The sequence below is a fragment of the Crocuta crocuta genome, unplaced genomic scaffold (assembly GCF_008692635.1).
Source record: "Crocuta crocuta isolate KB4526 unplaced genomic scaffold, BGI_CrCroc_1.0 scaffold27, whole genome shotgun sequence".
Lineage (NCBI taxonomy): Eukaryota > Metazoa > Chordata > Mammalia > Carnivora > Hyaenidae > Crocuta > Crocuta crocuta.
In genome coordinates this window covers 6,116,872-6,134,635 of record NW_027532250.1, presented here as the reverse complement: position 1 = coordinate 6,134,635, position 17,764 = coordinate 6,116,872, and the positions used below count along the sequence as shown (strand labels likewise).

General features: G+C 55.3%; 1 protein-coding gene across 2 annotated transcripts in view; it reads right to left on the bottom strand.

Moving 5' to 3' along the window:
* Positions 1 to 6: 6 nt before the first annotated feature.
* ATP9A (ATPase phospholipid transporting 9A) overlaps positions 7 to 17,764 on the bottom strand; it is a 115,060-nt gene continuing 97,302 nt past the window's right edge. For both annotated transcript variants that reach the window (XM_077778378.1, XM_077778377.1), the window contains exons 19-28: positions 15,139 to 15,237; positions 12,710 to 12,799; positions 12,453 to 12,597; positions 11,640 to 11,704; positions 10,176 to 10,331; positions 6,593 to 6,657; positions 5,324 to 5,432; positions 4,298 to 4,355; positions 1,872 to 2,075; positions 7 to 352 (exon numbers count right to left, since the gene is read on the bottom strand). In XM_077778378.1, the coding sequence (XP_077634504.1) occupies positions 216 to 352; positions 1,872 to 2,075; positions 4,298 to 4,355; positions 5,324 to 5,432; positions 6,593 to 6,657; positions 10,176 to 10,331; positions 11,640 to 11,704; positions 12,453 to 12,597; positions 12,710 to 12,799; positions 15,139 to 15,237 (1,128 nt within the window). In that variant the 3' untranslated portion in view covers positions 7 to 215. The remainder of the gene's footprint in view (positions 353 to 1,871; positions 2,076 to 4,297; positions 4,356 to 5,323; positions 5,433 to 6,592; positions 6,658 to 10,175; positions 10,332 to 11,639; positions 11,705 to 12,452; positions 12,598 to 12,709; positions 12,800 to 15,138; positions 15,238 to 17,764) is intronic.

The following is a 17,764-nucleotide window of genomic DNA, read 5'->3' as shown; positions in this document are numbered from 1 at the left end:
GCGGAGTCCCCGGGGGCTCGAGCAGCCGGCGGCGCGTCCCAGGAGCCTCCCCCGCGTGTCCAGCCTCAGGGCTCTGCACGTTCAGCCGCTTCGCGTCCCGACGGCACGTGTCAGCCATTACTGCAAGGTCCACGGGGGGCGGTTAATAAAAACGCAGCTTGAGCTCGGTCCACCGGGAGGGCGTGGAGGCCGTGGCGCCCTCGGCCCGCGCACGCCTACGACGTGAGCTTCGAGTAGCTGGGCGGGGAGAACCGTCTTCGCAGGTACTTGAGAACGTACAGGGGGAGGCAGCTGACCAGAGTGATGACGGACACCTTCCACAAGAACGACAAAGTGGCGATGAAGTACACATCTGCAACGCAAGCAAAAGGGCGGTGAGCGGGCGGAATGTTCCAGAAGGGCCGTGCAGCTCAGGACTGGCCAGCATAGCTACTGGGTGGAGGAACGGGGGGGGGGGACTGTCTCTCGTCCCCGACACGTGGCCCTCCGGCGCCGGCCCCCTTCCTGGGCTCTGTCTCCCAGGGCCTGGTTCCCGCCACGCCCTCCTCTCTCTGATCTCCGTCCTCACTGACCGTCACTGAAACGCCAGGGAGACAAAACTACAGGCAAACACAATTCTTACGGCTGTTTCTGACCTGGAATCTGACGGCTGGGGTTTTTCTTCGCAAACCCCGCCGCCCAAGCGCAGACAGCCGCTCCCGACGCCAGAAACGTTTTCCCCTCGCCTCCGGGAAGGCCACCAAGGCCGGGGCTGGGTCGGGCCCGAGGGCGGTGCAAAGTGGGAACCGGGTGGCCTGCGGAGCTGCCACCAACGGACGGGCGCCCCCTCCCGCTGCGGGACAGGGAGCCCGCGGTCCGCAGGGTTTTGCGGGAGCAGAGCACAGCCCGCGCTTTCCTCAGTCATGCAGCGGGTGCCACTTGTGGGGCACGGGCTGGGGCGTGTGTGCCGGCACCGGCCACGGTCCCACTAAGTGGCCGTGGAGCCCCCCTGTGTCTGTGTGCCCACCCGGCCCCCGTGGCAGCTTCCTGAGGGCAGAGCTCACGACCCCCCAGCCACGGAGCACACAGGAGGTGCTCACAAAATGCATTCTGCGACTCTGGGGACAAGTGTGAACGTGTTCTAAGACCCCACTGACTGGATGCTCCTTTCACCTTGGCGAACACCTCACGGACCGTTTGCTGAGGAACATGAGACCTGATGAGGGGCACTTCCAGGGTAAGGCGGAGTTTCTTGACCTACTGACAAGGACCAACCCTGCAGGACGATCATTTATTCACGAACAAAACCCAGATGTCCAGCACCGCCGTCGCACCCTGGAGCCCGGAGCCCAGCTCCCCCAAGAAACCCTTCAATGAACTCAACGGAATCCCTGTCTAAGCCGCTCAGCGCAGTGAGCTTTTAAAAGGAAACGCTCCAGGGGCGCCTGGGTGGCTTAGTCGGTTAGGCGTCCGACTTTCGCTTGGGTCATGATCTCGCGGTTCGTGGGTTCGAGCCCCGCGTCGGGCTCTGTGCTGACTGCCGGCTCAGAGCCTGGAGCCTGTTTCAGTCTGTGACTCCCTCTCTCTCTGACCCTCCCCTGCTCACGCTGTCTCTCTCTCTCTCCTAGAAATAAAAAAAATTAAAAAAAAAAAAAACACAAAACAAAACAAGAGCTTTTAAAAATAATAATAATAAAATAAAATAAGAGGAAACACTCCCCTGACATCAATCCCGCCGGCATCTGTCCCAGGAAGCCGATTCACAAGTGCCACTTGCCCCGAGGGGACACCAGGAAGAAACGGGGGGCAGCTGAGTGCCAAGGCCAGCGGGACGAAGACCCCAGGAAGAGGGCCAGGCAGGGGCCCCCCGGCCGCAGCTGCCCGGGTCTTACCGATGAACTCGTGGAGGAACACCAGGGAGGCGATGTAGCAGGCCAGGCTGAGCAGCTCGGCCACGGTCATGAGCCAGTGCCACGTCTGGATGGTCAGGGCCACCATGAGCAGCTCCGTGAGGATCAGCGACGTGAAGGAGATCGCCACGATGTGCACGAACTCGGACTCGAACAGCAGCAGGGCCCCGTACATGATGGTGCTCCCTGCGAAGGCAGAGGGAGCCGGTGACCCACGCAGCCCTGCCCGCCCGCAGCTGCCGCCCCTCCCGCTCCCCGCCCGAGGCTCCGCCTGCTCACAGGCCTGGGCCCCTTTTTCATCTTCCATTTAGACATGAGAGGTGGCGCTTGCTACGTGAGGTTGACGAGTGGCACTTTACGGGGGTCTTATAGAGGTGTCTCGGTCTGATTTCCCAGTTTCCCTTTGGCCGTTACATCCTAAGGAGTCTAAAATTGCAGAGGAGGAGAAAGAGAGAGAGGAAGGGAGAGAGAGGGGGAAGGAGGGAGGGGGAGGGATGGAAGGCGGAAAAAACAAAGAAAGGCAGGAGAGAGTATCCAGAGTGGATGGAACAAGAAACAGAAATTTAAACTTAAATCCGCTCTTTAAAATGACAGAGGCAAGCCGTCACAAAAAAGACAAATACTGTAGCTATTCCGCTTCTAGAAGGCACCTAAATTAGTCCCGTTCACGGAGACAGAAAGGACACTGCTGGTCCCCAGGGGCTGCGGTGGGGAAGGGGGACACTGTTGTGCGAGATGAAAAAGTTCTGGAGATCTTTGATCTTTTCTCACAACAGCGCAATGCTGGAGATGCGGCACGTAACGCCCAAGTGGGCACCTACGGAGCACTGGCGAAGCGGGCCCTTAACAAGCGAGGATGGTATCGGCAGATGAATGGGTGAAGATGGGGTGGAGCCATACAATGGAGTATTGCTCGGCGATCAAAAAGAATGAGATCTTGCCGTTTGCAACTACGTGGACGGAACTAGAAGGTATTACACTAAGCAGGACAGTCAAGAGAAAGACAAATATCACATGACTTCACTCATATGTGGAATCTGAGCTACGAAACATGAACATAAGGGAAGGGAAGCAAAAATAAGATATAAGCAGGGAGGGGGACAAACCAAGAGACTCTCAAATACAGAGAACAAACAAGGTTGCTGGAGGGGAGGCGGTGGGGGATGGGCTAGATGGGGGAGGGGCATCAAGGAGGACACTTGTTGGGATGAGCGCTGGGTGTTATATGTAGGGGACGAGTCACTGGAATCTACTCCGAAATCATCATTGCGCTAGATGCTAACTTGGATGTAAATTTTGTTTAAAAAGATGGTAAATCTTAAGTCCTGTGTTGTTTTACGCCCCCACACCCACCACACACACACACACGTGTGCACACACACGTGTGAACACACACACGTGTGCGCGCGCACACACACACACACACACAAAATGCCAGAGATAACACGCAGAACATCATGCACCAAAGTGGCGAAGGAAACAGATACGTGTTTTTCCAGCATCGCAGAAAGCAAACAGACGGTGCTCATGCAGATCAAGTCTGAGCAGCGCAAGAATATCACACAGAGGCAGGGTCAGGGTCAGGTGACGCTAAACCCCAGAACGCCTCAAGCGACTGCCCATCGTGACGGGTTCACGGCCAAGGGGTGAAATGGAGCCTCAGCGTTCGTGTTATGAACCTTTACATACAAAAAGTGGCTGTGAAAACCAATGTGTGTGTTACACTTTGACGTACTTCTTAAAAATTATCCCCTCGATTTTTTAAATGATAGTTTAACCTTCTGCCAACAAATGCAACAGTATCTCCACCTATTGGTTGCACACGCCATTAGCAAGCCTCCCCGCCCCCCCCGCCACTGCCCAACATACAGTGTATATTTGTAAAGCGTGTGTCTGCACCAGGGCAGACATAGATGGATATTACGACCACTGCACAGTTAGGCATAAAACACATGTAAAAATAGAAACAAACGCCAACAGGGGCTTTGCTATTTTCTCCTCCTACACTTTAAAGTCATCTTACAAAGTCTCTGCAGAATCTGAGAGACCCTCCCTGGAGGCCACTGAAGTAAACATGTTTCTCAAAAACTATAAGGACCTCAGAAAAAAAGTATCAGAACATTCCAGAAAGCAGCCACTTTTTGTCACAATGGCTTGCACACCCCAGCAGGTTGTGATTGGTCTTCATTATAGTTTTCTCTGACTTTATCTCCTCAAGCAGACAGCACCGCCACACAGACCTCTCACCGTGCGGAATGTTCTGGTCCTTAGAACAGGCCGAGGAGGGCCTCCCTCGGGGCTCACGTCCCACCCCTTAACCACATTTCAGGGTTCTGGCCTCTCCATGTTCTGCGGGCACAGAAAAGCTCACCCCAGCAAAGCACGACAGGTGGTGTGACGTTCCTCACCTTGGTAGATGCTAATCAAAACCCACGTCAAGAAGGTCTTGTAGGACAATGGTCGTCCCTGAACGAGAGAACGAGAAAGAGCAGGTTACGGGCTTTGGCTTCTCCAGGGTGTCAGCTGCTTCACGCTTCTCCTCCACCAACAAGCCAACCTGCCTGTTTTCACTTAAAAAAATAATAATAAAAGTGTTGGGGCGCCCGGGTGGCTCAGTCGGTTAAGCGGCCAACTTCAGTTCAGCTCATGGTCTCACGGTTCGTGGGTTCAAGCCCCACGTCGGGCTCTGTGCTGACAGCTCAGAGCCTGGAGCCTGCCTTGGATTCTGTGTCTCCCTTTCTCTCTCTCGCCCCTCCCTTGCTCACGCTCTGTCTCTCAAAAATAAATGAATGTTAAAAACAATTTTTTGAAGTGTCTCACACATATCTGGACACGTTTGAGAAATTACACATTTAAAAAACAAAGGATATTCAGTGGGAATAAATCTTCTCCTCAGTAAAACTCCTTGAGGACAAATAAGTNCGCGCGCGCACACACACACACACACACACACACACACACACAGGAACTGTCAGGGGCTCCTTTTTATTTTTAAGTTGTTGGTGGATATGTTTTCAGTTTATATATTACTGTACTGTTTCATATTCCTGAGGCGTGTGCATATAGGACTTTTTTAAGGGAAAAAAAAAATAAAACCCACTCCTTCCTCCCAAGAAAGCGGTCACCAGTTCAGATCAGAGTGTTCAAACCAGATATGGCAGGGGGGTGTCTGTGTGAGATACAGAGGGAGGGAGAAAGCCAGGGAAGGTGGAGGAGGGGAAGGGACGAGGGAGGGGAGGAGGAGGAGGGGAAGGGATGAGGGAGGGAAGGAGGAGGAGGGGAAGGGATGAGGGAGGGAAGGAGGAGGAGGGGAAGGGATGAGGGAGGGAAGGAGGAGGAGGGGAAGGGATGAGGGAGGGAAGGAGGAGGGGAAGGGATGAGGGAGGGAAGGAGGAGGGGAAGGGATGAGGGAGGGATGGAGGAGGCCAGTGGACCTTGAGAAGATCCTTGTAGAGCTCAGGATACAGCATGGCAACTTCTGACTTGACGTCTTTGTCCAGGACCAGAGAAAATACGGGAAACATGGTGTAAATGGTGGAGTACCTAGTAGAGAAAAATCACCGCAAGTTAAGACAGAAAAGGTCTTCTCCAGCCTCTGCGGCCCAGTTTCCATGCATTCATTCAGCAACTGCTCACTGAGTCCCCATGACATGCCAAGGCTGGTTTTAAGCACTGGAGATTCGGATGAGAAACAGGCAGGAACGTCTGTCCCCGGGGAGCTAGCCTGCTAGTCAGCGAGCCAGCAAAGTCGGTAAACTACACTGTGTGCTGCAGGTAAGTGCTAAGAAGAAAACTAGAATGGGGGAGAGGGAGAGATGTGGGGTGGTGTGATTTTTAGAGAGGGAGCCCAAGGGATGTGACATCTGTGTAAACACCCATAGACGGTAAGAGGCAGCCATGCCCTAATGAAGGGAAGAACATCCCAGGCAGCAAGAACAGCACATGCAAAGGTCCTGAGGTGATGGTGTGTCCTGTTTGAAGAACAGCACGGCAGCCAGTGCGGCTGGAGCTGGGTGAGCGAGGGGGAGAGGAGGTGGGAACTGAGAGGGACGAGGGGTCCGCAGAAGGCCACCTGGAACACATTTCAGGGAGCCCCTGCCTACGCTCTGGCATGTTCTTTCATTCTTCTGGGACCTGACAAAGGACAGTCCACTCTTCCGATCAGAAGCAGGCAGACCTCTTCGCCAGACTCTCCCCGGGACCAGCCAGCCTCTCCGTGCTCCCCGTCTCCTCACAACCAGGGGTGTGCCCTGCACGCGCCTCTCTCTCGGGCGTGTGTAACTGAACTCCACCTACCTGGGTAGCTCAGAGACTGGGAACATTCTCACCTGTGAGTTCCAAGTCAGGAACGGGGACGGAGCCGATGGCAGCAAATGTCCACGTGACCCCCGTCTAACAGGTCAGTGGCACACAGCAGTCGGGCTCCGCGAGGAACGTCCCCCAAGATGGACCCCGCCCTAGAGCCCTGGCAGCAGGCCATTCTCCCGGGGTCCTCGGCAGGGAGGGTACCTTCCAGACCTGCCCCCCCCCGCTCTTCCTAAGATCCCAGGGAAATCCCGGAGTCTGGGAACCTTCGATCTTGCTCTGGCTGCCAATCACCAATGAGTTTGGCCACTCGGTCTAGACACGATGTTTCTACTCTCATCAGTGGTATTGTAGGGAAGTTTCATAAAAGATTAGTAACACTGCCTGGATTTCCTTACCCAATGATGAGGAATCCTTGATAGAGCGGAACGGATGCGAAGTAAAACACGGAGGAAAAGACAGCCTGTGCCAACGAGAAAGGAAGATGTTTCCAAAAATCATTAAAAGCCCTAACGCTTATAGGATAAAATAACACCCGACACTCGACGTAGCACAAACTGCACTGACACAGCTGTGAGTGCCTGAAGTAAATCAGCTCATTTAACAACTACAACCACCTCATGAGACATTTACAGAGGGGACGAGTAAGGCACAGAGAGGTTAAGTGACTTGCCCATGAACACACAGCTCCCAAGTGATAGAGCCAGGAGTCATTCCCGGGTGATTCGGCTCCAGGGACCACTCCGAGCCCCCTTGTGAACACTGACTGAGTCACACAGGCCGCACCCAGGAGACCTCTCCGTGTGACCTCCGTGAGTCCCCAGTACCACCCGTGAAATCAAGTCCTGCGTTCCACAGATGGGGAGTCTGAGCAGGTGCACGGCACTGGCGGGGCTCAAGCCCAGCTCTGTCTGCAGAGCCCGCACTGCTGCTCAGAAGCCCCGCCTGTCTGGGCATGTGCCCGGGAGCCAAGTGAGCAGAGGTATGGAAACCGACATGAAGATAAACCTGCCCCAAGGACGGACGTCAGTTACCCCGGAGGGTGGGGTGACAGCGAAGCCTTCCCTTCTTACATGACCGCTTTTACTATTTCTGGAAAAGTTCACGAAAAGTCCGCCACCAGCAACACCTCTGCAATTCGACGAGAGCGATATTCACAACCCCCTACTGAGATGTCTACTTCCTGGTTTGGAAAATATTAGCTGCTGGCAGTGAAAAGCAGGCTAAGGAGATAAAATCTGACTTGATGCTGTTACTTCCTTCTCTGGACATCTACAGGCTAACGGAAGGAAAGCGGCCTCAAAGCGAATTCCTACGAGCAGAAAATCAAAAGGAGGCCAGGGACGCCTAAAGGCTTTTCAAAGGCTAACCACAAGAGAAAGGTGGAGCCAGGCTGGTGACGAGAGAGGGTGTCTCATCAGAGGCGTCCCCCCCGGTCACCTGCCCGGGGTGCTCACCTGGCAGAGCTCCGAATGCGGTGCCACGTGGGGCCCCGGTCCTGGGCGGCCCCAGCTGCACTTCCTGGTTATATTTCAGAACTGAAAGGTTAAAGCCACCTTGCAAATGACATTCCACCCAGGCCGGGCTATGGCACAGAAAGGACGTTTGTAAAAATGTCAAGAATCTGGTGTTTAGTTTTGTAAGTCAACATCAAGAGCCTCCTTCCTCTAAAAGAGCCCGGCCGGCCATAAAGCCTTCCTCATCTCAGAGAGAACACTTTAGGGCAAATCAAACACTATGGCCGCATCTATCAGAGGGACCAACGTCAAAGTGCAGTTCTTTTCTTTTTTTTTTTTATTTTACAAATAGTTTATTGTCAAATTGGTTTCCATAATCAAAGTGCAGTTCTAACAGGGGCTTGCTCTTAGCCGGTCACTTTCAGCACAGTGGACAGGGGCGAAGGGCATTTTTCCATGGCACAAAGAACAATTTCTCACCCTGGAATTTTTTTCCAGATAGATGTTCATAGAAACAGACAGGCGTTATTCAGGCCAGCTTTTGTGAGCAGGCCCGGGACCACGCTGATTAATCTCCCAGTGATTAAACCATAGTAATATCCAGATTGATTCATGAGCTAACATAAATTAAAAGTACAGATGTGGTCTGAGGCACCTGGTCAGGCAGCTAAGCATCCGACAAGATCTTGACTTCAGCTCAGGTCACGATCTCATAGTTCGTGGGTTTGAGTCCTGCATCGGGGCTCTGCTCCATCAGCGCAGAGCCTGCTTGGGATTCTCTCTCTCCCTTTCACTCTGCACCTCCCTGATTTGCACACTGCACGTGTGCTCTTTCTCTCAATAAATAAATAAACTTAAAAAATAAAGTACAGATGTGGTCTGATGATTCCTAACAGCCGTTTTGATCATGTTGATAAAAGTCACTTGAAGGCTTCTATGCTCACAAACGCAATAGATATTGAAAACATAATAAAATCAGGGGCGCCTGGGTGGCTCAGTCGGTTAAGCGAGTGACTGCGACTCAGGTCATGGTCACGGCTTGGGAGTTCGAGCCCTGCGTCAGCCCTGTGCTGACAGCTCAGAGCCTGGAGCCTGCTTCAGATTCTGTGTCTCCCTCTCTCTCTCTCTGCCCCGGCTCTGCTCACGCTCTGTCTCTCTCTCTCAAAAATAAAGATTTTTAAAATTTAAAAAAAAAAAACAAAAGGAGGAGGGGGCGGCCTCACGTGCATATGGCAGCACCACTTGACCTACCTGGAAAGGCACGATGCCTTTTATGTTATGATTAAGAGCCTTTCCCACAGATTAAAACGTCCCCTCCCAGCACACATCTTCCTGTCGTGTGTTTGCTAACAGTGGTAAGAACGCCTTCAGCACTGATTCCTCCTCAACCTTTGCTTCTCACAGTGGCCTCGTCCGGGGGGGCAAGACACATCTTATCAGCCCGATGTCACAAATGGAAGACTGAGGCTGAGAGGGGACATATGACTTTCTCAAAGTCTCAGAGATATAAAGTGGTGGGGTCAGAAAGAGAGGTGGGCTCCGAGACGCATCAGCCCTGTGTTCTCACCACTTAATGGGGGTGTTTTCACCTAAATGCCCACGGACGAGAATCCGTCAATAGCGTTTCAACACCCAAAATGGTTTTTTTCCCATCCTTCGGCCTTCCTCTGAGCGCGCACGTCATCGCTGCAGCCTGACGACAGATGTTTAAAGGAGCTGGGGAGAGCGAAGGTGGGAAAACACTCTACAATCTTCTTGTGAGAAACAAGATGGGCGTAAGATGCTACTCCTGAGAAGATGAACAATCGCAATAAGGGAGCTCGACTCCCACTGGGGACGGCGGGAGGCAGATCCGTGATGTCAGACACACCCCAGGGCCACAGGCCACGCTGCCCCCACCTGAGGGCCCCCGAACACAGAGGCAGCACCGGCCTCTCTGCATCGAGGGCACCCAAGGAGACACGGTGATGGAGACCACAGGCTCTGTGGTCTCCAAGCCAATGCGGATGAAACCCCCGAGGGACCCAGCCTACATCTCTCACCCTCCCAGAGCCTCAGGCTCCCCATCCGTAAAATGGGCGCAGGCTACCGTGAGGACTGCATGAGCCCCTGCGTGGTAGACACAGAGCCTGATGCTCAGGGTACAGGAAGTGCCCGAGAAAAGCAAGTTATTCTTTGGTGGTTCTTCTCTCCTGGCCCTTATTTTTGTGTGTGGGAAAGTCAGGACCAGAGCGTTCACCCAGCACTGACCTCTGCATTTTTCTCTCTGGCAAACCGATCGTAACAGCTCTGGGCATTTACGCCACATCTGCTTCATGCCGAGCACCAGACAGGCACCAGCGCTAACACCTGCATCTGCTGCCCCCCAGCAAGGGCGGCCCCCACCGTGTGCCAGGGGAGGGATCTGTGGCACTCCAGGGTCAGTCCAGTTTGGGGTTTACACCGGTCAGATGGGATGACAGCTCCAAGGGACAGCCTCGTCCCCACGTGCCCGTGCAGAGCCCCTCCCCCGCCCCTCGCCCACCTGCATGGTGCTGATGCAGAGGCTTCTGTGGATCACGAACTGGCTGAGGGCAGCCGACCGCTTGTAGCTGTTCCGACCATGCACCATGAGCAACCGGCCAAGATGCTTGAACTGGGTGACGGAGAAGTCGGCAGCGAGGGAAGCCTGTTTTCCTTCCTAAAATCCAATAAAATTGGGCACCATCAGGAGCACAAGAGGTCAAGGCAAACGCTTTTTTTTTTTTGGTTTTTAACCGAAAAAGCAAGATGTTGTAAGGGGATCTTTGGGAAACGTCTAAAAGAGCTTCTTTGGTTTCACGCTGTACTCGGTTGGTGGTCCGAGTCTGAGTTGGATTTAAAAAGAGGAATGTATTTAAATAAAAAACATTCTAAATCACAGAGAGTTATAATTTGGAGGGCAAATGGATCTAGTTAATAGTAAGCCGTGGGGGAGGGGGGTAGGCCCACCCCATAATGGGTATCAGAAGCAAAGAATCATCAGAGATAGGCGCTTGACAACACTCGGTTCTTCTAAGTGAAACGTGAGGATGAGGGTGAGGCCAGGGGAGGGGGAAGGGCGGAGGCTACTAACGATACCAAATGGAACATTCCTGAGCATACAACTTTGCGCATTAATCAAAGTGCAACCCTCTAATGGGATTCTCTAATTTTAAAAGATGCATGATGGACGCCACAGTGGGGGTCACACCTGCATAAAAGGGCCCATTCCAGCAAGATCTCAAAGATCACTGAATTCTGTAGCTTCAAATAATTGTCAGCTGGACAAGCACCACAAAACCAGAAAGGGTGGGAAGAAAGAAAATCTGAAAAGCATATGGATGGACTAGCCCAATCCATGAAGCTACGGGACAAAACACACAGTGTCTCTGGCCCTCACTCGGGGCCTCTGGACTCTTGTTTGACACAGTTCTAACGAGCCTGGTACCCAATCTCGCCTACGGTCATTTAGAGGTCACAAATTAGGACAGAGTAGACTCCGGGAGGTGAGAACACACGTGACAAGGACAGAAAATAGCAACTAGGCTGTAATTCGCCAACTTTATAAAACACACCAGCTGCCAAAGACTTTTAGTGACAAACCCCACCACGCCCCTCGATAACCCCCCCCCCCCACATGAACATGTGGCGCGGTAACTGATGCTTTTGTGGACGCTGCAAGTACCACGGAAAAGTCTGAAGTGCATCCACTGCGCCTAACATACAGCAAAACACTTTTTTTTCAATTTAAGTTTTGACATGTGAAAAATTGGCACTGTCGTCTGTAAAATACAGCGACACGCATGTCCGACTCCCAGCTCATTAGGTGACGCAGCTCCTTAGACTTTGTAATTCTAACCAAGAGTTTGCAGAAGCATCAAAGCTGAGTTTCCAGGGGAGAAGAAGTGCCCCTGAGCGAAGCAGAGCACCTCCCAGCACCGGCCCCTCCACAGCCAGCGGCACCCACACCCCCACACCCCGCACTCACCTTCCCCTCGACCCCCACGCCGCAGTCCGATTCCTGAATCATACTGACGTCATTGCCTCCGTCACCTGCGGGCCGCACGGACCAGAGAGAAAACCGGGAAATTGGGAGAGAGGCGAGAAACAGGACCCCGCATTTCATTCCAGCTCTGGATAATCGCACGCGCTCTGCCTTCCGCTAAGTGTCTTCTGCGCGGCTCCATTTAATCACTCCAACACCCCAGTCTCACACACAGAGGAGCTGAGCGTCGGGGGTACCAGGTGGCTGGCGGGAGTCCCAGCCACCGCACGGTGGCTGGGNGTCCCCGCCACCCCAGCGTCTACAAGCACCGCACCCCTGCCTGTGGGCGCGCGCAGAGCCGCAGGACGCCAGCAGCAGCGACCGGCCGCGCGCCCACTGTGCCCTGCGGCGAGCACTTTTCAAATCTACCCCCTTCCATCCACATCAGCACCGTCTGAGTGCTTATCACCCCATTCTACCAACGGGCAGACCGAGGCTCGGGCGGGGGCCCAGTGAGTAAAACCAGCGCGGACTGGGAACCCAGATCCACTCCAGGGCGTGCGGCCCCCAGCCCTCTGCCCTGCTGCTTCCTGCGTCGCCAGCAAAGGAAGAGCAAGCTGCGGAGGAAAGCCCCAGAACACGTTTATCTACTCTAGCTCAAAGGGAAATACTAAAATAATAACAATTCTCGAGCCAACGTCGGTTGGGGGAAGAGATGGGGACCTGAGCAGAGGAGGCCGTGGCAGGACCCCGCTCCCCTTACAGAGATGAGTCGGGGTGCCGGCCGGGCCCAAGGCGGGCGGGGGCAGCGCCTACCCACTGCACAGGTGAGCTTCCCGGTGCGTTCCTGGAGCAGGCGCACGATCTGCGCCTTCTGGGTGGGGGTGCAGCGGCAGCACACGACAGCCGGGCACTGGCAGGCCAGCTCCATGAACTCGTACTCGTAGAACTTGAGGCAAATCTGGGAGGGGGAGGCGGGGGGGGGGAGGGTCAGCCAAGGTCACGGCCCCCACCGAAGCAGGAAGGGGCCCGCGCTCCCGGGAGGACCCGGCCAGCAGGGCCCCCGCACCCACCTCCAGGGAGTCCCCGGAGATGACCAGGGCACAGTCGTGCTTCCTGCGGAAGGCATTCAGCTCGAGGTGGGCCTCGCTGCGGTTGCTCACCTGCAAGGGAACACAGGCGTGGAGGCTGCCGCGGCCCGCCCTCCGGACGCGGGAGAAGGGCCAGCAGTGGCTTCCTGAAGCCGGGGTGAAGACAGTGGCCACCCGGGGCGCCTGGGTGGCTCAGTCAGTTGAGCATCCGACTTCGGCTCAGGTCATGATCTCACGGTTCATGGGTTCGAGCCCCGCGTCAGGCTCTGTGCTGACAGCTCAGATTAGAGCCTGGTTCAGATTCTCTGTCTCCCTTTCTCTCTGACCCTCCCCTGCTCACACTCTCTCTCTCAGAAATAAATAAAACATTAAAAAAAGAAGACAACAGTGGCCACCCCAGCCACAGACCCCCGCCCTGCCCCTGCTGCCAGACCCAGAGCCAAATTAAATCCTGTGTGTTATGCGTCCGGGGGACTTGGGAAGGCCTGTGTGCCAGCCATCACCTCGCATTTCCCCCAGGACAGCAGGGCCCCGCATAATAAAAACAAGAGCTAAAAATGGCTGTACTTTCATGGAGCGCCAGGCACTGTGCTAAGCGCTTTTCATGGATTTTCCCCACTGACTTCTCACAGCAACCCTACAAGGTGCGTAATGGTAACGGGTGTACTTGACGCGTGAGGAAACGAAAGCGGGAGAGACGCGTGAGCCTCTAAGGCACACGTCTAGGGGGCTGCGAAGCAGGCGTCAGGAGCCAAGCATCTGGGAGGGCGGCCAAATTCTCTGGAACAGACCAGATGGCAAACCCCGTGGGCTCTGTGGACCCTACAGTCTTTGCCAAAACAACTCAGCTCTGCTGCCTTAGCATCAAAGCAGCCACAGGCAATATGTAAACAAACAGGCCTATCTGTGTTTAAATAAAACTTTATTTACAAAAGCAGGTGGTCACATGGACTATCGTTTGTAACCCCTGAATACACAGAATGCATAGAGTAGAGAATGTATAGAACATACGGTCCGTGCTTGTTATTTCCAATGGCCACACTCTAGAAAGTCACTGTGAACATCAACTTAACAGATCACGATTCCTTCGTGGCTCCTGTGTGGGGGCCAGGGGGCCAGGTTCCTGTGCACCTCTGGCCACCATATTCTTGTCCATCGATACATAACCTTGCTTTATATGTGTTTCTGTTTAAAGACGTCTTTTAAAACAGATTTTTTTGATTCATGAGCACTGAACTCATAAGCAACAGCGCTGTGACTCGTGCCCGGAGGAAGATTATCCAACACATGTACTTTCTCCATGAGGCACATCAGAGCCTTCCTGAGCTCAGCAACGCATTTTAAACAGTGAAATCACTAACACAAAAATGCAAATACAAAATAAAATAAAACAAAAAACTAAAACAACAACAACAAAACCAAAAAAAGCCCAAAGCGGCACCAAGTAGATCGTGAACTGGGCTTGTGTGCGTATGAGAGCGGAGAAGACGGACAGCCTGGTCTGATCTCAGCTGGGGGTGCGCGTGGGGCAACGACGATGTCCCGCTGCCCTGCACATGTCCACAGAGGACTGTGAACGAAAGCGCCCTGAGCGCTGGTTTGGGGGTTACCAGTACGTTTCAGGGAGCAGGTGAATCTGCAAACGTGGAGTCTGTGTATAACGGGGACTGACCAGACCCGCGTCCGCACAACACCGTTGGTGCCATATCCCCAGGACTGCCGCATCCCGAGGGCTCTGTGTGGGGGGAATCAAAGGCGGGGGCGAGGGGACTCCCACCACATGCGGAGCCCCCCTCCCTGCTGCTGGGCACGGGGTCCCCGGCTTCAGGAGCAGGGCTGCCACCCCGCCGCAGAGCGGCGCTCGCCCCCACTCCCCCGCACTCGTTCAGGCCGGTCTCGGCTTCTGCCTTAGGGCACCTCCTCACCTCCCCACGCTTGCAGTGTTGGGGTCAAGTGCTTGCCACAAGGGCAGGAAATTTCTCGACTGCCCGCCCGACAGACCTCTCTCTACAGGCTCCTGAAGGGTTTTCTGCAGGAGGGCAGATGGCCCAACATCTGCGATCCGGAATTTATTTCTTATCCAAGGACTCGGTCTCCCAGGGTTCAGTGGAATCTGGACTCGTGTGTACAATGTCACATGCACGGGCTCATCTGCATCCTTCAACCCGACTGCTTTTCGTCAGCTTCTCGAAGGGACCGCGACCCCCACCGGGTTAAGAACACGGCAGTAACGAGGTGCTTCTGAGCCACCCCGGGAAGGAGCCCTGTAGCCTCACCAGAGTCCCTCAGTAATTCCACCCAAACCAGTGATGTAGGCCCCCCCCATTTTAAGGGCCCACTCAAGGTTACGAGGTCATAGGGCAAAACTGCGTCCCCACCCCCGCGAGGCCCCCACGCAGAGAACACTGTACCAGCCGGAAAACGTGGATGTCCTGATTTCTGGTCACCAGATGTGCATTCTTCGCCGTGCACGTGGCTGTCTCCAGCTTGTCCCCTGTCAGCATCCAAACCTGCAATCGCAGCACAAGGGGGCCTCCTCTTTGTAAGCGTTCAAGGCCGGCCCGGAGCCCATGTCGGCCCAGTTCCCAAGAACACGGAGCGAAACGTGACTTATCCCATTTCCCTCGAGGCTCCTGGTGTGCCCAGCACACGACAGGAAGAGCCCACCGCAAGGGCCCGAGGACCCCCAGTGACCACTGCTGGTAGCAGCCAAGGCTGGTACGGTACTTTCAGAAAAGCACTTGGCCACACGCTTTAACAGACGTCATGAAGCTTGGCTCTGACCTCATAATCCCTCTTCTGGAAGTTTTTCTCAAAGCAATAAATAATCTCAGAGAAGGGGGGCGCCTGGGTGGCTTAGTCGGTTGAGCGTCCGACTTTCGCTTAGGTCATGATCTCGCGGTTCGTGGGTTCGAGCCCCGCGTCGGGCTCTGTGCTGACAGCCAGCTCGGAGCCTGGAGCCTGTTTCAGTCTGTGACTCCCTCTCTCTCTGACCCTCCCCTGCTCACGCTGTCTCTCTCTCTCTCTCCTAGAAATAAATAAAACATTAAAAAAAAATTAAAAAAAAAAATCTCAGAGAAGGGAAGGCTGTGTGGGGACAGGGCCACTTCCGTGTCCCGCAGGAAGCACTGGTCTGTTCCGCTGCGTACGGTCCTTCTCTGTGGCTGGTTAAGCCAAGGGTACGTGTGCCAAGTCCCTCCACACCTCCGAACAGACCAGTCTGCATTTTGCTGCTGTGAGCTCAGAGAGGGGAGGGACCCGTCCCAAAGCCACACAGCCTCAATCCAGGTCTTCCACGTCCACACGGACGCACTTCCCGCTCGGCTAGCCCTTCTCTCCGCCCGCGGCAGGGAAGGGCGCAGAATCACAGGGCAAAGGACGTGCTGGCAGTGGGGGAGGTGCGGGAAAGGAAAGGGCAATGGCTTCCCGAGCGATCGGCGTGCCAGGCGTCCGTCAAGCCCTTCCATGTTAGGTGCACGTGGCCGTCAGGGTAACTTTATAAGGCAGGAAACGGGTGCTGAGAAGTCAAGCCACTGGCCAAGGAGCGCCGAGGTAGTCAGTGGAGAAACCAGATTCCAACCCAGGCAGTGGGACAGCCAGGCCGCAGGCACCGGCCCTTCTGGGGGCCCTGGGCCCTGGGCTTCACCCTGCTGGGTGTCAGCCTCTTCTCTCAAAACCCCATCCGGCCACATAAACAATAACCTTTTAGGTGACCCCAGTTTGGGGCCAGTTTCCGGGGTCTGCTGTAGGAGAGCAGACCCCAGGGATGGAGCTGGGAGGCTCAGGTTCTAGAAAACCATGGCAAGTCATTGCTGACTGATGTCCCACGTGGGGATGACAGGGGGCAGGCACTGCAGGTAAGTGCCCAGACCTGAGCCCCAGGACCCTCGGCTGCTGCATCCTGGAAGGGGCTGAGGTAGACATTTCCCAAGTGCCAACACCTTCTGGCCGTGGAAGAGCTTCCCGCTAAACCCTACCGGTGAGGTCCCCACACCCCTCGCCCCTGCGCTCCCTTCCCCCTCCGGTCTGACCAGGGAAACCAGAAAGAGAAGTCGGGTCCCCAGAGGGAAAGAAACATCCCGCCTTTCGGTGAGAGCAGCTTTGAGGAGACGCGGCTTGGGATGAAGGCAGAGCAGAAGGCAGAATCCCACCGCCTGGATGGACGCGGTCGCAGAAGGCGCCCGTGTGACAGACTGAGGCGCACGCTGCCACGGACACCCGCCCTTCTGACCTCAGGCGCTTCTTCCAAACGCGGGGCCTCGCCGACGACTCCCTCACAGCGAGCCAGGCCCGAGGGCCGAAGACACGGGACGGAATCTGGTTCCTGGGAAACGTGCCCGCACGCGAGCGAGTGGCCCCCGCCGTGGCCCGGGTGTGGCCGCAGCTCAGTGAGTAGTGTGGCCCCGCTCCCAGGAGCCTGGGCCACGTCCCGGCCCACGGACACAATGGAGAGGCGCTCTGGGCGGAGGCGGGCAGCACACGGAACAGGGTTCCAGAAGCTGCAAGCCGGTGAGGCTGTTCCGCTGGGTCCTGGGAGGGGTAGCCTGCTCCTCCGACGCCCTCTACTGGCCTCTCCGGATCAAACTACTGGATTGTTGGCATTTTTTTTCTCTTTTTGGCCCCAAACAGCGTAAATATGGCGGTTTACGAGTGAGGGCGGTCACTCATTCACCCAGAACAACAGGCAGACGCGGGCCGTCGGGTCACCCAGCAAGAATGTACTGAACATCCTGAGCATCTGGACACGGCCTGGCCCTGACTGAGCAGTAAGGGGATGCACGTGGCCCCGCCTTCGGGCAACCCCTGTGGCCTTGGGGGGCGGGGGTGGGGTTTATGAGGGAAGCGGAAGCTTGAGTCTGGCGCCTTAGACCACTCGGCCATCCTGACCCGCTAAGGGGGGGTGGGGTTTAAAGGCAAACGCACCAGCCTCTTCCAAGAGCAGGATGGGGAGGGGGGGCGGTGGGGAGCAGGAGTGAGGCGACAGGCCGTCTGGGACAGGGCTCTGGGTCACCTCCCATGCACCCCCCCCCCCCCTAA